This window comes from Alosa sapidissima, chromosome 6 (assembly GCF_018492685.1).
Source record: "Alosa sapidissima isolate fAloSap1 chromosome 6, fAloSap1.pri, whole genome shotgun sequence".
NCBI classification, from domain to species: domain Eukaryota; kingdom Metazoa; phylum Chordata; class Actinopteri; order Clupeiformes; family Clupeidae; genus Alosa; species Alosa sapidissima.
In genome coordinates, this window is record NC_055962.1 from 20,147,340 (window position 1) to 20,171,339 (window position 24,000).

The 24,000-nt window shown below is 44.7% G+C and overlaps 1 protein-coding gene across 2 annotated transcripts in view; it reads right to left on the reverse strand.

The window, feature by feature from the left end:
- rcan2 (regulator of calcineurin 2) overlaps nucleotides 1–24,000 on the reverse strand; it is an 84,048-nt gene that overhangs the window by 10,100 nt on the left and 49,948 nt on the right. For both annotated transcript variants that reach the window (XM_042096214.1, XM_042096215.1), the window contains 2 exons: nucleotides 14,474–14,647; nucleotides 9,864–10,035 (listed from right to left, as the gene is read on the reverse strand). In XM_042096214.1, coding sequence (XP_041952148.1) covers nucleotides 9,864–10,035; nucleotides 14,474–14,647 — 346 coding nt within the window. The remainder of the gene's footprint in view (nucleotides 1–9,863; nucleotides 10,036–14,473; nucleotides 14,648–24,000) is intronic.

Here is a 24,000-nt window from a genome sequence, read left to right on the forward strand (position 1 = left end):
AAAAAATGCTTGCATATGATTGAATAAGCCACTTGTCCGTCATCTATTGACGTGCTACTTCAACCACTCACATCGAAGCCAACCCGTGACGCTAATAACAGTCTCACAGTCGCTTCTACACTATGTCACATCTATGAAACTCCCGCCCTGCGTCCTGATTGGCTGTACCATAAAATCGGTTGCAGAAATCACTCTCAATGGAAGAGGTCCCAGATGGATGTGAGTGAAGCTAGGCGGAGCTAAGCGGAATGAAATTCATCTGGCTAGGGTCAGGTTAGCCTAAACTAGTCAGAGGTTATTATGGCCCGTCCAGTTTCAGTTCATATATATTGTATTGATGTAGCCTATTAAAAGCATTAACTTTCTTCTCAGTGTTTCCTCTTCATTTAGTGGTGCCACTGCTTCAGAATTAGGGGAGACGCAAAATATTGTCCGGAAGCATAGTAGGCTAAATGCCCTCCGCTGGCTGCTGAAAATTGAAGTTTAAGAATAAACAACAATGCTAATCAGAGGTAGGTTACCTGTCTAGTTTTATTCCATAAATATATTGTTTTTATAGACATTAGTGGCATGTGCTATCAAGAGCTATGAATCTCAAAAACTACAATTGTCGCACAACTTGGTGGAAAGGTGTAGCACAGGCCAAAGAAAACCCATTAATTTCTGAAGCTGATCGTATAAAGTAATTCCCATATCGTAGTCTATAAACTCGCTCGCAACAACAGCAAAAATGAAACTGGAGAGAGGATGTCTCCGCGAAGACACCGCTGTTACATTAGATGCGCACTCAATCGCGAATCGACGCAGTAAAAAAGCAACGACTGCTGGTAGTAACGAAGGTAAATTACAAAACATTCTGCACTCGCGGTGATGGTAGTAGCCTAATGTGAATTGCGGACTATAAAGTAAAGGAGATTTGCACCAAATAAAGGCAATGTTGTGGGTTGTGTTTTTACATGTTGGCACACAACTTAATTTCTGTCATAAACAAAGTAAGCTAAGCGTTTCTCCATTGTCAACGTGAACTAGGCTACCGGTATGTTTAAGCGTTCAAGTGACAATGTGGTTTAATGCATGGGTTAACGTGACGTGAATCAGACAGAAGATGGGCCTGTCTTAGTTCCTGAATCCTGTTCCTCTAAAGTCACGTTAGGCTAAATGGTGTGATTAGCAACTAGAATAACAACAAAAAAAAACATCCCGGGAGTGACACCCGACCAGCTTTTGTCATACTTTTTTTTTCTCTTGGGGGGGGGGAACACTGTGTATGTGTCTTGCGGAAACACTGTGTATGTGTGTGTCAGTCTGTCAGACTAGAGCTTCATCTCCACCATGACATGCTCCCTTCCTCATCCCGTCTCCTCCTCCTCCTCTCTATCCCTCACTACTGCTTCTAGAACACTTTTGTGTCTCGTCTCTCATCCTCCACTCCTCCTCTCCCCAGGCCCTTCATGCACCAGGCCTGCACGAGCGGCACGCTGCCCAGCTAAGTGCCTACAGATGGGGGAGTGCTTTTCAATGAGCACCGATGTTGCTGTTCAGATGATGGTGAAGCTTGTGTGTGCATAGTAAACAGGAGCACTCTAATGTGTGTGTGTGTGTGTGTGTGTGTGTGTGTGTGGAGGGGGAGGGGGGGTCATATTTCCAAATTCCAGCTTCCCCCTTACATACACACACACACACACACACACACACAAACACACTTTAATAAGACCTGCTGCTGGGGCTCCACAGCTCTTTAGCTGACTCCAGAGCCAAGGAGAACATGGAAAGAACAAACAGAGCTGAATGAAAACACATGGATGTCTAAACATGGAAAAATACCTGAATGTACGCATATGTGTTAAGTAATGTATTGCACACACATGCACAGACAGACACACACACACACACACACACACACAAACACACACACACACCTCATCTAAAAAGTATAGTAACATTACTTAACTATGGTCATAGTCAAAGCTGTGCCCACCTCACCTCTGTCACAATAAATATCAATAGTACTGTAAAAGCCAATGCTGAGGGGTCTGGTACACTTACATCTTTCTGTGTGTGTGTGTGTGTGTGTGTGTGTGTGTCAATCTATCAACCTTTTAATGGAAGCTTGACTCAGTCCCCTCCACCCAGTGTTAACACCCCTGTTAACTGACAGGCTGAGTTGGCCTGGCCTGAAGAGAGGAGATACTGGGGGGGTAATACATATGCTAAACATAAACACATACACATTAAGCGGGGTAATACATATGCTAAACATAAACACATACACATTAAGCGGGGTAATACTACAAAGCCTGTTGGCATGTTGAGCCTAGAGCCCAGGTACATTCCCAACAGAGGCAAACGACTCTGCGTAAACAACAACAATAACAATAACAACAACAACAACGGCAACACAAGAGGAGTGGCAACGCTTCAGGGGGGATGTGTTGAGATTAAAGGAGCTCTAAGCGATGCTGCATGGGTAACGTCACTTCTGTTGACTTTCAAACAAAACAGAGAGCTAGTTCGCTACTTCCTCCCCCCCCCCCCCCCCCGTGCTGCTCCCGTGCAATTGAAACTCTCCTAAACGCGCATCTCGTCTGTGATTTGCTGGAACAGTTTGTTATGTTTTTATGGGCTAGGTTTGCCCAGGTTGTTTTTGTTGCCGTTTTTGGAGCTTGGGCTATCCACAGAGATCGCGTATTCAGGACACAGACAGCTAGCGGTTGGTTAGGTGATGTTTGCAGTAAGTGACATAAAATGTTTTAGCCTAAAAAACGCGTGGCATCGCTTAGAGCACCTTTAAGAGCATGTGCAGTTAGTGTGTGGCTCGCCTCCCTCGGCCCTCTCTGGACTCGGGGCTCTTCAGAGAGGTGCAGCGGACACTAGGCACGAGAGGCAATTAGAGCCCAATCAATGGAAACACACTTCTGTTTACAAATCGCCATGTCAATAAACAATTACATGGAGCAGGGGAGCAAGAGAGGGCCTTTCTCTCGCTCTCTGTGTGTGTGTGTGTGTGTATGTGTCAGCTGGCTAGTTTATTAGGGAAGTGTTTAATGAACATGGAAACTAAAATCAGGGATGTTTCTCCAGGGGAGTGTGTAGTAGGCAAGTGGCCAGCGGTGCCAACACAGTCATTCAATCATGCTCACACATGACCTACCTCTTATACACATGCGCACACACACATGCGCGCGCACACACACACACACACACACACACACACACACACACACACACACACACACACACACACACACACACTACACCTAACTCAGTCATACCCACTTCTGTCAATTACAGATACTGTACAATACAGGACAAACACACCATAAACTTAACCATAATAATATTTTCTAATATTTTCTAGTGCTTTTGTAATGCAATAGCAAACCAGTAAGACATAAGGAAGGGAGTTTAATCCAACTACAGCATGACATAGTGAGTCAAGCTGCACCGAGCAGTGTGCTTACTCATGCATGACTGTAGCTAATGTGAGCTAGTGTACAGTCACTGTGTCACTGTGAAGGCATTTAATCCCTCTTATGTGCTTCTATACCATGAGGGATACTATAAATAACCACCACACACAGTTCATGCAGGCAGACACCTCCCTCAGTAGGGTCAATGCTGCCTGTATTCCTCTAGGCTTCAGTACTGCATTATGTACTAGTGAGCTTTAGGTCCTTTACTGTAGGTCACGCTGCCCTGATCTGACCCTGCTTAAGTGACGCTCCTACACTCCTCATCCCCCCTGGGTCATCTCAGCCTCCGGTCCAGCCTGTGCATCCAGCGGGGCCGACTCTGACTCCAGATCAGTGATGTGACAGGGCCGCGCGGCGCAGCGGAGGAGAGTACCAGTCTGATCTCGCTGCAGTCAGTTATGCAACGCAGTCTTTAAATAAAACACTTACGCAAGCCCCCCTCCATCACTCCCAGCTTCCATGGACCAAACGTGGTGGAAAGGGATACAGGCACTTGAGGGACCACAGAGAGGGAGGGAGAGAGAGAGAGAGAGAGAGAGAGAGAGAGAGAGAAGAGAGAGAGAGGGATGACAGAGAGAGAGAGAGAGAGAGAGAGAGAGAAGAGAGAGAGAGGGATGGCAGAGAGAGAAAGAGAGAGGGAAAAAGAGAATAAGAGGGGGATGAGAGAGAGATAGAGGGAAAACAACACTGCACTTTTTCCAAGTATATTTATATACTGTACGGGCACTTAGGCACAGGGGTGGCGTGGGCTGTTAAGAGCTGTGTGTCGCGGAGGCATAAACAAAGTGATGGGGGGACTTGCGTTGGTTTTTCCACTGAGAGTAGGGATGAGGGGACTGGATTTTGTGTGTATGTGTGTGCGTGTGTGTGTGTGTGTGTGTGTGTGTGTGTATGTGTGTGCGTGTGTGTGTGTGGAGGGGGGTGGGGGGGCATACTTATGGTAAGGTCCTGAGGAATCAGTCAAGCCATGTGTGTGCATGCATGCGCATTTGTGTTTGTGTGTGTGTCTGTGTGTGTGTGAGTGAAGGGACAGGGTGGGCACAGTTGCGGTAAGGAATAGGTCAAGCTGTGTGTGTGTGTGTGTGTGTGTGTGGTGTGGAGGGGTAGGTAGACACATGAATGGTAAGCCCCTAAAGAACAGGTCTGTGTAGGTGAAGCTTGTCTTCTGGAGGTAATAGGAGACTGCCAATGCGAGAGGGTCATTCGTCTGAGGCCCAGTGTCAGCCCCCTGCTGTGTGTTTGTGTGTGTGTGTGTGTGTGTGTGTGAATCAGTTAAATGAAAACAACTTTGTATAAACTGTATGTGTTCAGTATCTGCACAGATGTGTACAGGTTTGCTTTTGTGTGGCTGCTTGAGCGCTAGAGTGTTTGTGTGTGTGTTCTAGCTGCCTCGGTGTGAGTGCTATCTTAGATAAACCAATGACAACCCTCGGGGGAATGCACTGTTAAAACACTCATGTGCCATCACCATCTATCATCCTCTTGTTTTCATTTTTGCCATGCCTTCTGTCTCCTTATGAAACCAGCCTCAGACTCTAAAGTGTTCTAGAGCCTTCTTTCCAGCCTCAGACTCTAAAGTGTTCTAGAGCCTTCTTTCCAGCCTCAGACTCTAAAGTGTTCTAGAGCCTTCACCCCCCCCCCCCCTTTCCCTTCATGTGTGAGAGATTAAACAATATCTAAAGAGGGAATTTAAAAGGGGTACAATATTAAACACAGTCCACGATGTCTCTTCACCCCTGCACTTCAGCGCTCAAACAAAGTGTCTTCTAACCACGCTAAGGAGTACTGAAATAGCACGGGTGAGGGTTTAAAAATACCACTTTAAAAACGGTAATAGCACTTAGGAAGAATGTTGTTTCTCTTTTTTAAACTTCCCGGAGGAGACGGTCTGTTTCTGATTAGAGGGCTCGATAACGCAGATGAGCGGTAAACTCTCGTGAAAATTCCGACATTCTTCCACTTTTTTTTTTTTTTTCAGCTTCCTTTCTCTCCACCCGGTCTCTCTTGAAACACTTACAAGTGTTTCGTAGAGCCATTAGCTAACAAACCTCAGGAGATAAAATATAGACCTATACATAAACTCCAGATAACAGCCAGTACATTACCAGCCATTTCCTATTACAAACAGTTTAAGGTGCATTATGGTGTGGTTGCCAAAAGTGGTTCCATAACATGGGAGGGAGAAACTGTAAAACTACTTCTGGGGCTCATGGTCTGCTGTGCAGCAATAAAGTAAGGGAGAAACTTCAGACCTAACTGGCAAAGACGTGTCATGTTAGAAAAACCTCTAATCCCACCAGACCCTTATGGAAAATGGGTGTTAAATGCTATTTATTTCAGGGGGAAGTGGTGACTTATATCCTCAACCAACCAGTGAGCAGTGGAAAGGTTTGTACCACACTGTACATCAGAAGAGTGAACATCTATAGGCTTATGTATGGATGTATGTGGTATGGAATATCAACGCCCATGTAAAGAAAAAAACAAAAAATACAAAAATATATATTAAGGTATATTTCTACGAATTCCCTTCAACACAGACTACTGAAGCTGTGAAAGGGACACGAGGAAGAGACCGGAGCATCAGTTCTCCTGACCGCTGTCCAACACACTGTAGGATTAGTGCAGTACTCTCCTCTAAACTCCAACCCCACACTGGATACTCCACAGTGCCTCTTGTACCAAGACAGTGACAGAGAGAGGAGAGAGGGGGAAGCAGAGAGGTAGAGAGAGGAAAGTGAGAGAGAAGAAAGGGTGGGAGAGAGACGGTGGCCATATGTCATTCAGCAGGGCGCTCTTGTGGGATTTACAGGTAGAGATGCCACTGGCGGTGCTGTGCTGTGGTATGTGGGGAGGGCGCTTGGGCTCCAAAATGCCAGGCCCTGTTGCATAATTCAAATCTTCCTGTACATAATCCACGGAGCCTTTCAGGTCCCCGGTGCTATTAATAGTGCCAACAGACAGAGCCTTGACATTCAATACTCCCAGCAGAGCTTTCCTGGATTGACCTGTTTTGTGATGCGGTGGTGGAGTGTGTGTGTGTGGGGGGACTGAGATACGAACTGTCTACACACACACACACACACACACAGTAATACACTCACACCCACAACACAGCGTAACATTTGTGAGCACACACACCACACACACACACACACACACACACACACACACACACACACACACACACACACACACACACATACCACACACACACACCCACTGCTGCTCCATCAATGACTCTCTGGCGACACTTTCGCATTGCGGTGTAACTGTGGCAACCACCAGCTTGTGCTAAAATAAGCCCAAGATGAGCTGAACATGGCGAACAGCTGCTGAGGATGGGGGGTGAAGGGAAGTGATGCGATCGCCACAGGAAGCAGATGGACCAAAGCCTCATGATGTAATCACAGCAAATCTAAGCACTTTCTGAGAAAGCTTGATTTCTGAGTAAAATACTGCAAAACGCTAAGTTAATCACCACTAGTGAGCATGTGGGTGGCTGTATTTAGGTGTGTACTTGTGTGTGTGTGTGTGAGTGTGTGTATGTGTGTGTGTGGACATGAGACAGACTGTACCACTGATACACTGCTCTCGTTCCCTAATGCCACTGACACAATAGAGGTGAGCCGATTCAAAGTGCAACGGCGTGAGCAACTGGCACACATTTCCGCCGCAATAAACGATTACATAAAGCAGATGGGGAGGCTGACAGCTGTATCCTGCCGACGGCAGCAAATGGTCACGGAGCTCTGACTCTCTCTCTCCACACACACACACACACACCTCGCGCCTTACCTCCACTGTTTATTGGAGACAGCACCAACTAAACGGACACCGTGTTGACATTCCACTTGGGCGAACAAGTCCAGGGGACACAGCCATGGCCACTTGTGCCGTTGCTTTGGAATAATACATAGCTGAGCCGTGCGCTAATACCAGGCTAACGCACCACAACGCTCTCTTTTATTGAGATGAAGGGCCTCGGCTGTCGTTGATGTCTCCCTTTCGGTCTGAGCGGTTATTTCTGTCCGGTTACTTCCATCGGACACAGTTGGGGGGCCCACGCAGAACAGAGAGCGGCTTGTTGTGTGTGTGGGCACTGGGTACAAACACAGACCCCTCAAGAGGATTTATCCATTCACCACGTGTACTGGGTGGGTGTGTAATGAGTACTGTCAACGGTGTGAGGGTAGGGTTTATATACTGCTTAAAAACAAGCCTACTGCCGGAGTCTTAAAACAGGACTCTCTTTAGGTCTGCTCTACCAGACTTGTCTGAACTCTAATTATCTGTTAGCCACTATAATGTATTCAGGTCATTATAAAGGTGTTTTAAGCCAGTTAAAGATAGGATATCTCCTTACTCATGACCATCAAAGCAAAAAACGTCACAATTATGAGATTAACTTGTGTCCCAGTGTGCGCACACAACTAGTGGTTTTTGGAAAGGCAAAGTCAGCAGTTACTGTTTTTTTAGTGATAGGATGGGCACAGACTTAAGAGAAGCCTGGCAAAAAAGAGGGGGGCAATTCCGAACAAAACTGTCACATCCATAACGGCAACACAATGCCATAGTATTTAGTTGGCATTATGGACGTGACAGTTTTGCGTGGAATTGCCCAGGGACAGCCAAGATATTTTTATCCTTTGCTAAAACCTACATAATTTAGGTCAATGACGATGATGTGGTATAAAAAAAGATATTCATTCAGGTTTTTTGTTTGTATTAGGTAAACAAGAGGCCTGTGTAACAAATGAGCTCTATCCCCAGATGTGCTCTCAGACCAACGCACACAGGAAATTGTTGTGGAGCCACAGACAACAAAGAAGACCTGCAGTCAGAAGACGGATCCTCAGGCTCTCGCTGGGCTTGTGCCAAAACAAAGGCAGATGCTTCACAGAGTGTCAGTTTCTGGGAAGCAATAATGTGCAAGTCCCCACTTTAAGCTTTACATAAGACCACGGGGTTGGTTGGATTGGATGGAGACAGCGGATTCCAGCACTGAAAACGCACACACAGAGAGACGACAGAGTATACAGTCTCGTCTTGGATGGGGAAAAATGAGAAACGGTCATCTGAAACAGCCTAGAAAAGAGCAGGCGCATCGATGTGTGGGCCTTCTATTTTCAAAACTCAACTGTGTGATGCTGTGTTTTCCTCTCCTGTCTAATATAAGCACGGACTAGTTCCAGCTCCTGCCCCCGTCTTCCACTCCTCCACACCGTCTTCCCATAATAACGTCTAAACGGGAAAATGGGGGGGGTTTGGCGGCTATAAAAAGGTGACCTGACCGAAAGGTCTTATCTCTTCTGTGGAATGACAATCCATCTCCCCGAGGAGCAGGGACCGTTCTTGTTTGTGTGTGTGTGTGTGTGTGTGTGTGTGTGTGTGTGTGTGTGTGTGTGTGTGTGTACGTGTGTGTGTGTGTGTGTGTGCAGGCATATCTGCATAAGTGAGTGTATTTGTTTGTTTGTGTTGGGTTTCGTATGTGTCAGTGTGTGATTGTGTGTGTGTTTTTGGTTGTGTGTGTGTGTGTTTGTGTGTGTGTGCGTGTGTGCATGTGTCTGTGCGTATGTACAAACCTGTATGGTCCACAGCCCACCAACCCACTTCTTCAATCTAAGAACCAAGAACATCTGAGTGAATCCAGACAGGACCCTGTCATGGGCACTTGTGTCACACTCACTCTGTCACACACACACACACATCTGAAGGTCAATCAGGTGAGAGCGCCGGCTGTCGGAAAGGAGTGGCCTGACGTCACCCTCTGCACAGCAGGAAAAGGGTGACGCAATCGGAGCTGATTAAATGTCCGCTCTGAACACTTCAAGCGGTGAGGTCATCGTGTCAGTCATTGTGCGGTGAAGGTTGAGGACATCTAACACCTGGTCTGAGAGTATAGTTTCTGATTGGTGGGGGTTGGGGTGCTGATGCCTTGGGAGATGACACAATCACTGAGCTCTGAACAGGACTACATGCCACTGGTTTAAATAGCTGGGCTATAAACAGTGGGAACCATGATAGGATCATGGAATATGGAAACATAAAGATTGGATATTATTTTGTGGTGAATGTTTCTTTTATTAAAGATTCAAGTATGTGTGTATGTGTATCGGTATATGCATGTCTATCAGTATATGTGTATGTGTATTTGTGTGTGTGTGTGTGTGTGTGTGTGTGTGTGTGTAAATTATTGAATTTCCCCTTGGGTATCAATAAAGTATCTATCTATCTATCTATCTATCTATCTATCTATCTATCTATCTATCTATCTATTTATCTAAATGATGTGTTTGAATTTCTGAGTGTGAGAGAATGTAGATGTGTGTGAGAGTGTGAGTGTGTGTGTATAAGCGTAAGCGTGAGTGTGTATGTGTGTGTTCTCACCTGGGCCCAGTTTGGCGACGGCGTACAGGAGGTCGTAGTTGATGACAGGGGTGGTCTCGTCAATCTGTTGCCAGCCAATGGGAGGTGAGCCGGGCGGGGAGATGAGGAACTGCTTGGAGGGCTGGGGCGGAGCCAAGTGAAGGTTGTCACCGTCGGAGGAGGGGTTCTGGACCTAACAGGAAGTACACATCATCGCTATGGCATCAACCTGGTACATTATTGATCATGTGATAACAATTACATAATTCATTTCAGAATATAACATGATCATTTGACAAAAGCAATGGTTTTAGTCATTCTTCTGAAAGAAGAAGCTAATTTAAAACAAATTTAGTATAAAAATGTAGAAATGTGTAATTATTTGGCAAACCTCAAAACTGAAATTAGACCAGTGTGTTCTCTGCAGGTTTTAGTTTGCATTCTAAGCTGACAGAAGACAGTACAGTCAACACAGAGCAACTGCTTCTAGTTATCTTCTCCAGACACCCATTTGTGTTGCTCACAAAGCTGTACATTGTTGAAATAGAATTATGTAAATATAATTTATGTGAATCAACAAATAACACATCACATTTCCATGGCTGGGAAAATGAGACCACAGCCAGTTCCTGGTCTAACGGCTCATTTCATCAAACTAGCCCTACTATAGTAGGGCCCTTCAGTGCTGTGGTGGTTTGGGAGTAGTTCAATTCTGGTGAGGGGACAACTTCTTCTTTTTGTCGACAAAGGGTTTGAGAAAATGTCCAGGCTATAGAGACCCTTTATCTTCACAATGCTTTGCATCCACTTTTTCTGGATTTTTGTGTGACATAAGAAGAAAAACAATCATGAAAGTCACAGGGTTAATGAACATAGAACTAAATAGTGTCAATCCTGGGTGGCCGCTGGGATCAATGTGCATTCATCTGTCACTACCTTCCACTTGATCATTCACCATGAGTCTGAGGATGAAGACCAAACCAAGTGGCCTATACAAATTTAACCCCTAAAAAGTGGCCAACTGTTGCACAATGTGTCTGTAAAATACATGTTGAACACTCCATGACGTCTCTTTCAGGACCCCAGGGAGACTAGCGACCCTTTTTTGGGGAAGCTAATGGGGATCCTAATAAAGAATAAAGAATGACACGACTGTATCCTAGTAGACTACTGTCCGCACAGTCCAGTGTCCTGACACTAGTGGAGATCAGTTCCATCAGAGCAGTGGACCGTGTCTGATGGAGCTGCCAGGTCTCCTCTATGAGATGCTCCTGGAGGTGCTGGGGACGAGGGCTCACTGTTCCCCCCACTACAGTAACCCACAATCCCCTGCACTCCCTGCTGTACACTGCTGGAGTCATGTTGGGTGAGGACTGTGGGAGGCCTGTGGCTTTGATGACGTGCTCACGGCTGGACCAGAACAGACAGGACCAGAGCAGCACGGAGCAGAGAGAGAGTGAGAGAGAAAGAGAGAGAGAGAAAGAGGGAGTGAGAGACAAAGAGAGAGAGAGAGAGAAAGAGAGAGAGAGAGAGAGAGCGAGACAAAGAGAGAGAAAAAAAGAAAGAGAGATAGAGAAAGAGAGAGAGAGAGAGCTGCCCCCAGCCTTCCATCCCTGCCCCAGATCCTCCATCTCTCCCATTCACAAAGCCTCAAGCCTGCACCCTCCACTTCCTTTCTTCTTGTGTTCTCTCTCTCTCTCTCTCTCTCTCTCTCTCTAAGAGAGTGCCCTGATCCCTTTAAGCAGTGTGCAAAACAAATTCATGTCCTCATCTCTCTCAATTCAATTCAATTGTTTTGTATCGCCAAAGCATACATGTAGTATACAGTAGTAGTATGTAAAGAAAGAAAACAAAACATCATACATCATACATTACTGCAACGGCAGTGTATATGTGTGTGTGTGATGGTGTGGATTGGAGTGCATGTAAGTGTGTGTGTGTGTGTGTATGTGTGTGTGGCTATGTGTGCGTGTGTGTGTCAGTGTATGTGTGTGTGTATGTGTGTTTGACTTTCCTGAGTGCTTCACTGATGAAGTGCCTTACTCTTTCAATGGCAAGCATCTATATATCTTATATCTAAGAGATATGCGACTCTTGCGCTCTGTCGTTCCTCTCCTAATAATAATCTTAGACTTGGCTCCTTAAAGTTTTGAAGGTCGGGGTGCATTTCTCTGAATTTAGGAAAGTATCTCTTTTCATTGGCAGCATTCAGCCAAAAAGTGAAGGTCTGTTTCTATGGCACCTTGGTTGCAGTTGCCAGCCTCTCTGTTGCCTGTCTCCTCTGGGCAGCCAGGTTTGCATGTGTCTGCCCTTCTCAACAGCCAGACTGTGATTGCTTAGTACCTGGTCAAGGTTTTTCTCTGTCTGGCATCACGGACTGTGGATAGGTTGTCTGCCACAGTGTACTCTCTCCTTTTTGTTGTTTCAGTCCATGATGATAAGGAATTTTGAATTTTCTCCATTTATAATTTGGTTAGGCCAAATTGTTTGAGAAAGGGTGGCAAGGTCCTGAGGCTGACTATTCGTTGTATTAGTTGTAATATTATTTTCTGGAAAGTCAGGGCCCTGGTCTGACGGAACTTGTGCAGGACATTTAGGTTATGGTCTCACTCTCGCCATCTTTTATCAACATCAATCCCTCTCTCTTTTCTCTCTTTCCATCTCCCTCTTTCTTTCAGCATCTAACCATCTCTCCAGAGTCGCTAGGCCTCATGCAATGCCGAGCTGTGGTTAATCCGTCTTCCAGGGCTGAGGTAGTGAGCTAGTGACCCCCACTCCTCCTCCATCCATTCTCATAGTGGGGGGCACAACAAATATGTGATTAGAATGTTCGCAATCCGAGAGTTCCGTATTATGATGCGACAATTACCCTCAGAGATTTTCCCCATAGACTGTATAAAGAACACTGAAACTATAGATCGTTTGTGTAGAATTTCTAGAAGGAACCAGGAAACTAATCCACTCCTCAACAGGTTAAACAAGACTGTTGTGACCGTACGCCACATTTTGTTCTCTCCAACTCTATCTGCTTTATCTGTTTCTCTTTTTTCGCTTATCTCATTCGTCCTCTTTCCTTTTCCCCAATTCCTCTGGCTCTGTCAACAACACCCCCCCCCCCCCCAACACACACACACACACACTCCCATTCACACTCTTACACGTTGTCTCTGTGGGGAAGAGATGCTGGCAATGGTCCAGTGTTTTGCCTCTCTGATTTTGCCCTTGTGTGACATTGCGCTTCACACGTAGGAAGAAGATTGATGATGGGGCCTGATGGTAACGTTCCTCTATTGTCTTGCTGTTCTTTGTAGTGTGTGTCTGGTGTTCTTGGTGGTGTGCTTGGTGTTCTTTTCGGTGCGTCAGAGTGCACTCTGACCATCAAAGGACTGGGTGATATCGGTTGTTTTTGTTGCTAGGGTTGGGTGTTATTTTTTCATTTTTCTCCAGATCTATTGCGTACGAGAGACAGAGAAAAAAAGAGAGAAATGTGTGTGTGTGTGTGTGTGTGTTTGTGCGTGTGTTTGTGTGTGTAAATCAAATGTCAAACTAAAGACGAAAGTGTGTGTGTCTGAGCTTGTGTCTGTGCTTGTGTGCATATGCTTGACTCAGTCTCACAGTCTATCTATATGTGTCTGGACAGTCACCATGGAGAGAGAAACATTCTGTTCTTCTGCCTTCCACACCCTTCCCCTTGTGACATCGCCACAGACATCAGGATTTTAGATCCCTCACACACACACACCCAGAGTTTTGGATGTAGTAGTGAAGTGCTCTGAATAAAGTCCTAAAGGGAATCCACAGTAATAATAATTCGGTAGGTACATTTTCTGTTATCTTTGTATAATTAACTGTTTGATTGGCGGATTCTCTGTAAAATTCACTGTCAAGAGATCTTTTACTCAAGCACTGACAGGAAAAGGGACTTTTATTTTGTTGTGTGACAAGCACACTTGTGGGGAGGAAACAGGAAGTGAAGTATAGCTTACCTGTGAGGCAAAGGAGCAGGATTGTTGAATCTACTAAAAAGGCTGCTGGATACCTGTTTGGGGCCTGCTGCCAGAAGAATATTCCTGTCCTTCTTGCTATTTTTGGATTCATTTTGTATTTTTGATTCTTGATTTTGTTTTGTGACTTTTATGGATACATGTTCCGTTTTGTTGGGGAGACTTGATATTATTTTAACTAAAAGTGAGAATCGCAACCTACTTTTCCTACTATTTATTATTCCACCTATCACACCTACAGTGTCTCATACTGATGGTTAAGAATTGAACATATTAGAGAACCCATTTGTTACCCTTATTAGTACTGAACACTGAGACTGGAGATTAGAGGGCTTGAGACAGGGGGTCTTTCTTTCATTCTCTCTCCCATCCTTCCCTCTCTTTGCCCCCCCTCTCTCTCTCTCCCCCCCTCTCTTTCTCTCTCTACATGTCATGAGGCAACCAAAGTTATAACCACTTATGGCTATTTGCCTGCCATTACTGTATCCACCTCTTCTTATGTCTTCTAGTGTTCCAGTTTCTTCTAGTGCTACAGAAAGTTCTTCAAAAAGAATGAACTACTCAAAAGGTAGTTCTTGCAGCAGAAAGGATACACTGTGTGTGTTCAGAGGGCCAGGTGTGTCTCACCTGGGCGAAGTAGAGCTTGAGCTTCTTGCCCCTGAATGGCGTTTCGTGGAGCTCTATTCTGGCGCTGGCCGCTGCTTTGGGGTTGCTGAAGTTGATGCGCACGCGCCGGAAACTCTTGAACAGCTGGAAGGTGGCGAGCTCGTCGTACGCCAAGAACAGGACCTCGAACATCTCCTGTGATGGACAGAGAAGAGGGAGGGGGGTGGGGTTGTGGTTTGTGACTCAAGACTTGGATAGATGGATAGATTTCCACACATATTTTGAGTGGCCTGAAATCCTAGGAGCCAATCTGTAGCAACAGGCCAAGAACAGTATGACAAAAATAATGAAACGATAGCTTGGTAACAAAGGTAAAACACACTGAGTAAACTGGTATATTTCAGTTTACTGGAATACTCATTCTGGCTCTATTACCTACTGTACAGCTGACCAGTCGTGGCCGAAGCAATCCCATGAGGACACACCCCAACCCCTTATCCCCACGTTAATGCTCAGGAAAGAACATAAGATGGGAAAAATCTCTTTCAACCTCCATCGGATTGGCCAGCTGCCAAAACACAACGTTCAAATATATCATTTTCGGTCATGGGAACTTTGTGTAAAATAATAGCAATAAGCTTCGGCGGGCATTTGATATACTACCCTCTCTGTCTTATTACAGTCTGGTGCCGTGGAGTCATTTCCTTCAATAAACATGCCGTGATACCATCTTGCGAGTGAGATATTATCCGGTAGGGAGATGTCCACACTATTGTATGCTTATGGGACACTCCGCTCTGGCCTTGCAGACTGGGACTATGGAGCTCACAGAGGGAGGTCAGAACACGGGAGTGCGTATCAGACCTCAAGCCCATCGTTCATTTCCTGCATGACTGAGGAAACAGTGAAAGGTGTCTTATCTTCAACTTAACTCACACACACACATACCCATACACCCTCTCTCTCTCACACATACACATACACACACACACACAATACAATCCCGAAAACACACAAATATAAATGTGTGTGCATGCAATTCTATTCAGCTTATTGTTCAGCTCACTTCTTTGAACATTTCCTTGAACAGGGAAACTGTTCAAACAGACTAATTTCACCAGAGAATTACACTTTTATTGAGCGCTGCAAAAGTCTCACTGAGGCCTAGCTCAGAGATGAGGTGATAATTTGATAATGAGATTTTCAACTGAATGACCTCCTGATAGCGAGCAGCTCCATTGTGGACACATAATCCTCTTAACAATTACTCATATCCGAGCTGATCTACCTACCTACACACACACATACACACACATCTACCTACCTACCAATGCATCTCTTCCCAATTTCATTATTTAATGTCTGATGTGATTTGTAAATTAAATTTATGCCGCTGACTCGGATCTTTGGTAATGTGCGTGTACACGCTTGTGTTACACAAATCACTTGTCATTACCAAATGAAAAAGACCATCTGGAGGAGTGATGAAGAAATCCGATACACTTTAAACTGATTAGACTCTCTTTTGTAAACACAAGATGCGTGGGATGCGTCGGAATTAACTGTGGGTTTTTTTCTCTCTCTCTCAAACTTGGTTTTAAAAAGGGAATACTGATGAATTGTAAAGGTTTTGGCAGGTAAACGTTTGTGTAAACACAGCTATAGCTGAAAGCACAAAGTTACTTAGAAATGGGAAAGTTTAATCAGGTTATTGCTGACATGTGAGCACAATGGGCCCAGAGACGTCATAGGATTGTCAGGCTGCTAAAAATAGAACCCTCCGCCATTCTTGTGTAATCTGAAGAAAGTTCTGGAATGAGTAGCGGATTATGGAAGAACAGCTCAAACAAAACCAGGAATGCAAAATAAGTAGATAAGATCCTGTCATAACAAGGCTGTGTCTGATGGACAAATCCATTCCTGGCTGGCGTGCACTTACTGTACGCTTTACCTCAAAAGTCCACTGACCCATTTATGGAGACAAAAGAGCTTTGGCACAAGGAGGGCGGCAAGTGGTTTTTGAAGCATCTACGATGCTTCTAAGCATAGTCGAATTCCACTGAGACTGACGACTCTTTTTCGAGCAAAAGGTTTCAACGTCCGAACAGAGAGAAACCTTGTACTTTGTTCAGGAACTAAAAGAACAAATGCATCCTGCTGTACGGGATCTATCTCACCTGCACCTGTCTTCCTACAACAGACTCAACTCCGTGACCTTAGCCTTTGGGCCACGCTCCACCAGGGCTAAAAAGCACTGGAACAAAAGGTTCCTGTCAGCACTGTTCTTTTAGATGAATGGGATCCATTCCCTGTGGAGCTGGCGGCTTTGACACCTCTGCACAGAGAATGTGCTCACTGGCCCCAAAATACAGACACAGATTTGCACATCTGAGCTGTCCTGGAATGACAGGTAAATGATTTAATCTACTGCCATGCACCCTGCTGCTGTAGTGATTCCACGCGAGTGCATACACACACACACACACACAGATTTAAGCTGATGTGGTAGTGTGTGTTCAGATGACAACCTTTGCTAGCATGCACACGTCACCCCCACACACCCCTGACTCTCTGCTGCACTTGTGTGGGAGCTGTGTGTTCAGGTGACAGCCCCGGCTCTGGAGCATGACTCAGCAGTTTTTGACCTCAGTGAAATGACTTTGATGGGCACTGAGTTAAACTCCTATCAACTCACCCCCGTGCACACAAACACACATACACACACAAACAAACACACACACACACTTCCCCTTGGTTCAAGGAGCCTCAGAAATTTGGGGCCACATCACATCCTGAATGAGAGCACTAAAAGTGGAAAAGTGTCCAAATGACTTTTGGGAGAGTCCCCATCGGTTTAAACACCCTGTTCCTCATCCAGTTGCAGTTATCGATCGCTTGTCCACTGTGTCCAAAGTCTGATAAAGTCACTGATCATTAATCCAGTAAATCAATAATAAGTCAATGTTTGCTCATTTAGATATTCTAAACGTATGAATGTAATACAGTTTACTATACCTATTCTAGGCTAAGATACAGTACTTCTACAATGCAAGATAATGAATGACTCTATTTCTCATCCTAAACTGCTAGTCCAGATGGTAGCAAAGTCCAGATGATGGATTACAGTAGCTATGGGACTAGAAAATGCTGTATTAATCAGAGATGGAAGTCACAGGATATCAAGACAGGGTGCTGACTTCGCTGTGGAAAGTGTCAAACATTAAATCTGACAAAGAAATCAATAACAGATCCTCAATAAGAGCAGCCTTTGGTTGGCAAGAATCAAACAAGGTGCTGTTATCTTATGTTGATTCCATCACCATGGGTTACAGAATGGAAGAAAATGAAGGCTCCCTTTTTTCAATCTGCCTTCTCATTCCTTCTCACTCGTTCTCTCTCACTCCCTTTCTTCCTCCTCTCTTCCTTCCAATCTCTCTGGTCTATCTCTTTTTCCACCACTTCCTCCGTCTCGCTCTCTTCTTGCAGGGTCATTTGAGAATTGTCTATTTTTGTGGAGAACATGGATTGCATTCCTCTACAAATATGGACAGTTTGATCGACGCAAGAATAAAGAGATGTTGGATGGGAGCAGAATAAGTTTCTAAAAATATTCCTCTCTCTCTCTCTCTCTCTCTCTGAAGACCCAGTGAATGCCTTCCACTGAGTTAGGTAAATAGCTGAATTCATTAGGACCCAAATTATGCACAGTGTGTGAGTGAGAGGAGGCTAAAAAAAGGTTACTGTGAATCAGAAATGCACACAAGCACAAACACACACCCACACACACCTCAAATAGACACATAGAGTTGTGTCTGCATAGCTTGCGTGCATAAATGTACACTTACTTGCCTGCATACTGTACATGCACTAGGGCTGCACGATTTGGGAGAAATATCTAATTGAGATTGTTCTGACTGACACTGCCATTGCAATTTAATAAGTGATATCACTTTTGAAAAGTGAAGCTTCAGTTCAGTATTCCAAATGTTGCTGATTGGTGGGTGCATGTGAAGTAGAATACTCCTATTAGGTGAGCTCTCATTGTCTGTCACACGAGGATGACATGAATACAAAATTCATAGATATGACTAACTAAATTAGGGCTGTCAAAATGACTTCGATTAATTAATTTAAGAAAAAAATAACTGATTAAAAAAAAAACGCAGATTAATCGATTCTGTATGACCTTTGACCCCGAGCCGTTGTAGTCAGTAACCATTAGACTGTAAAATGAAGGAGAGAGAAGAAAATGTGCTGCCTAGATCATTGATTGGAACATTTAGTTTTCAAAAACGGCTTGATGGTGTTGATAAAAATAAAGTGTTGATTAAAAAAAAGTCCTCTGCAATGTATGTGATAAAAAGAACTTCTTCCCCAAGGCACTTTTGAATTGATTTCCTCAGCATATTAAGTCATATCATAGATTATGGCCATTATTAAAATAATAATAAAAGAGTTTTTGAACTTTAATGTCACTAATGCTGATTATTCAATGATTCATTTGAATTTAAATATTTAAAATACTTTCACAGCAAAAATCATATATGCGATTAATTTAGATTAATTAATCACAGAGTATGTAATTAATTAGATTATTTTTTTTAATCGATTGACAGCCCTAAACTAAATATGATTAACCACTGGGACAGAGCTGTGAGCTGCACTAATAATTACAGCTTTTGCGATTGGCTAACTGCATTAGTTTAAACTTGATTAATTATGCAGCCACACCCATACACTGTCACACACAAACATAAATCAAACTCTCTAAAGAGCACAACCCCTCCACCACCATTCCACTCTCTCCATGATACTCTCACAACATGGACCCCACCCCACACACACACACATTTTTTGACTCTTATCACAGTCACTACTAGGGGACAGAGGTTTGGCCCCGGGTGTAGCCAAGGGACCTCATAGTGCCCCCTTATATAACTGTTTGGCATATAGTTTTACCCACACACACCAAAGTTGGTAGGCATGTGGAGCACCAAGACGAACAACTTTCATATTTACACTACACTGAAAAAGCCATGTCCAATAAGAAGTGAGGTATTTGGGATCCATGAATCCATGTCACCAATCAGTCATTTCAGACCTATAATATTGTGACAAACTTGCACCTCCAACGCATACACTGAAAATCAATACTGTTGTATATACTGTATATACATAATATATGTTTATATATGTTGTATATAATATTATTATATACAACATATGTACACGTCCAAGGGCAGCTTGATTAGATGTGGAGCCTGGCTGGGTCTGAGTCACCTCACCTGTCCTGTGTGTGCTGCTCCTCTCCTTTATTTCCTGCACTGTAATTGTGCGGATGTGTTGGCACCACAAAAACACGAGCAGACACTCCAACTTCAGACATCGATCGCCTGAGTCACCTCACCTCTGTAAAACCTGTCAGGGGCACTGAGTGCTGGGGGATGGGTGTCTGGAGTTGGCTGGAGGCTCATCAAACAGCCCTGTTGTAGTTTTTAAATTATCTGAATACAATTGAATTGAACTGAATGAAATTGAACTTAATTGAATCAAATTTAAATAACTGAATGGGAATGAACTGACAGATTTGTGATTTTAGATAGAACTGACCAACAAACATTGGACCAAACTAAATTAAACTGAACTGTATTAACTGAATTTTTGAAAGTGAGGCATAGTTCAGAGGATGGATCTATGGACTGGACTGTTCCTCCAGCTCATGTTATTGTTAATGTGACGTGTTTAAAGAGTAGGGTGGCGAGCCAGAACATGGTGATTTGGCAGGCGGGAGGGTGTCGTGGTATGCACATTTTTAAGCCTTTCTCCAGGCTTGTTTTGTCTGCTGCTAGAAGCTGAGGACATGGAAAACTTGTGCTGTATCGACACAGAGAGTGTTTCACCACTGTCTGACAGAAAGAGAGAGAGAGGGGGGGGGATGGATGGAGAATAGAGATGGAAGAAAGTCTATGTGAGTGTGTGTGTGCACACCTCAGTATTTGTGTCTATTTGTGTGTGTGTGTGTGTGTGTGTGTGTCCTAAGGGGCAGCCGTGGCCTACTGGTTAGCGCTTTGGACTTGTAGCTGCAGGGTTGCCGGTTCGAACCCCGACCAGTAGGCCACGGCTGAAGTGCCCTTGAGCAAGGCACCTAACCCCTCACTGCTACCCGAGCGCCGTTGTAGGCAGCTCACTGCGCCGGGATTAGTGTGTGCTTCACCTCACTGTGTGTTCACTGTGTGCTGAGTGTGTTTCACTAATTCACGGATTGGGATAAATGCAGAGGCCAAATTTCCCTCACGGATATATTGCTGGATCCCATTGCCTTCCACAGTGTTCATCGCTGCAGCACATTGGGGCTGTTGTGAATAATGTATTCAATAGCAATAGCCTACAGGCTGGACCTGAAGAACTGTCCATCAAATAGCCCTCCCAAGGAATAAACACAACAAGAGAGGAATAAACACAACAAGAGAGGAGCTCCAGCTCCAAAGTCCAGCTCAAATGGACCACAGAGCACAAAGGCTGCCCTGTGCGGGAACATTCCTCCAGGTCCGAGCTTGCCTGCTGACTCTCTGCCGCCCCTCAGTATTCTCTTCCTGCTGACCAGGACGGATGACGTGCATTAATGAAAAACAGCTCCTTTTCTGCCCTCGCTTTTTTTTGCCTTGTTTTCTTTTTCTTTGGTGGACATTCCTGTCGCTACACACAGCTGTGTCTCGTGTGCGAGGGGTTTTATGTAGGACCTGGAGGTGGAGAAAGCTGTGGAAGACATGAAATATTTCAAGGTCCCAGACACACACACACGAGCACACACAGACACACACACACAGACACACACCTCCTCTAAAGGGAAACAAAAACGCCCCTAAATTAATTTGCTGGTGACCTTTTGCGGCAAGTGTGTTATCAGTGTTCTGCAGAGAGGAGCAGAAAGTGATTGGTGGAAACAGTTGGTTCTCTAATGGAACCTCTCATTAGGCGCCAGGCTCCGAGTGGGAACAGTTGGTTCTGTAATGGAACCTCTCATTAGGCGCCAGGCTCCGAGTGGGAACAGTTGGTTCTCTAATGGAACCTCTCATTAGGCGCCAGGCTCCGAGCTCGCAAATCACACACACAGCAGACAGGCTCAGGGAGGCTGAGTGGGGAGGAGAGGACTATATATGAGGAATGCTCCCAAATTCTCCAGCTCTTTTCATTTCGCACTCTTTCACTCCTATTTTTTTTTTTTTTTTGCTCTCTTGTTCAGCTCTCTTGGTATGTTGGTTTGCTCGAAAACATATTTGTGTGAGCGGGGGGGTGGTGGATGAAAAGAACAAGAAGCAGGACTGAGAGAGGCACGCACACACACACAGCCTTAGATATACAGAGGGGAATAAAGAGAGGGAGCGAGTGGGAGGGAGGGAGAAGTGAGAGGGCATAGCAGAGAGAGGGGGGGTAGAAGAAAAAAAAGAAAGAAAGAAAGAGAGATGACAGAGAGAGAAAGGAAACGGGGAGAGGAGGGTGGGAAAGAAGGGAGACAAAAAGAAAGAAAGAGAGAGAGAGAGAGAGAGAGAGAGGGAGAAAAGGGAGACAGACAGAATGCCCACTCTCTCCCCACGGGAGGAGGTCATGACTCTCTGTGTGTCTCCATTGTGAGGTGTTTACACTGCCCCCTCAGTAACCCTGCAGGAATCTCAGAGTCGCGCGGCGTGATGGCGTAACCCCTCTCTCACAGGCCATCGCTCACCCACCGTGGAATGTGCCGAGATGGCCGTTCTTCAGCTCCTCTCGTCCCCTGTCAGAGACGTCCAAACAACATTTTTCTCCACAGAGATGCCCCGGTCATGTTGGAGTGGGCAGCTCACGGTCTCACCTGGCTCCGCAGGTATTTACAGAAAACAGGACATAATACAGCCTTTGAGAGATAATGTTTTTTAGCTGGAAGGAAAAAGAGGGAACCTTCAAAACTACTGCTATAAATAAAAAGAATGAATGAATCTTAAAAGCTTGTCTGACTAGGAAGATTTTCACTAGAACCATTTTGTTTTCTCCGAAGAAGTTTAATAAACACATTTTCATCCTTGCAGCAACAGACCGTTAAAAGCTAGCAAAGGATTCCATGTGAATCTTTAGAAGAGTTCCTACAAAGACCCTTGTGTTGTAAATCCACTCCAAATGAATCCGTTATGGGGCACGAACTGCTTTTTAAAAGTGCTTCAATTAAGTGGCCTGTTGCAGGACAGGAGGCTGGAGAGAGGCAGCATCCACATCAGCCTTCACCTGGTGTTTGTGTTGCGGTCTTCAGGGCTATTAAACGCGAAGCTGGGGCGGGGGCCGAATGCTCGGCCTGCTATTAAACCGTGTTCCCGGCTTTACGTGCGCTCATTACGGGAATAAATCACTTCAAAATCGCAATGAAGCCCAGCGCTTTTTCTTATCTTCTACTGTCTCTATTGTACGGTGGAGTTTTGTTATATGTCTATACTTATATGTACCCTTTCTGCTGTAAGTGCATGTTGTGTGTGATGTCTGTATGCTACTGAGACCTTGAATTTCCCCTTGGGGATCAATAAAGTATCTATCTACCGGTATCTAAAAACATGCTGTGAATAGTAGGGTGATCTGAAAGTAGGGGGGCTCTTTTTGCACACATCCGTATCCCCCCCCCCCCCCCCCCCCCCTCCTCAAAACAACAACAACATCAACAAAAAATGCTAGTTAATGAGCTAGTGCGGTTACAGGAACATAAAATGAGCAGGGTTCACCGGCATGGCAGCACTTTAACTCTAAGTGGCCAGATCTGGAGCGTTTCAAAACATCGCCATTTTAGGATTGCCATGCAACGGGGGCCCAAAGGGTCACTTTGGGTCAAATTAAAGGAAAGAAAAACAAAAGATGGTGTGCGTTGGGGTGAAAAAAAGAGAAAAAAAAAGACTGAATAAAGCTGTTTGTTTTTTGCTTAAAGACAGAGGGACTAGCGTCATGTGTGTTTACAGTAGTATGTCCAGTATGTGTGTGCGGATGTGGAGGATGGCTTCAGTAATGCATTAAAGTGTCCTAAGGTTCACTGCAAACGTGAGGCCCAAACTCCAACATGTGTCCTGCGTGACCTGGAAGTGTTAACAGAGAAGCAAATAATAGGTCTGTGACCTTTGGAAGTGCTACTAAGATTGACCTCTTTCTCTGTGTGTCTGTGTGATGTTGCTGTAGATTATTTTCCTACACAGTACATGATAAAGGTTAATGGTATCGCGTACTGAAAAGCATTTCGCTTTATATGTTTTTTAATATATTTATTTTAAGAGACATTTCCTCTTTCATTACTCACTAACATTTACTCACTGAAGGCAATACACAAGGGGTAACAACAAGGGAATGTGCTGGGTTTCAAAAACCATGGAGGAGTGAAGGAGGAGTGTGTGTGTGTGTGTGTGTGTGTGTGTGTGTGTGTGTGTGTGCACATTTAGTATGAGCATGGTGGGGAAAAGTGGTCCAAGGTGTTCTGTTTTTCCAGCGCCTTCCTTTGAGGGTGCAGAAGTATGCATATGGGTATTTAAGTAATTACATGCATC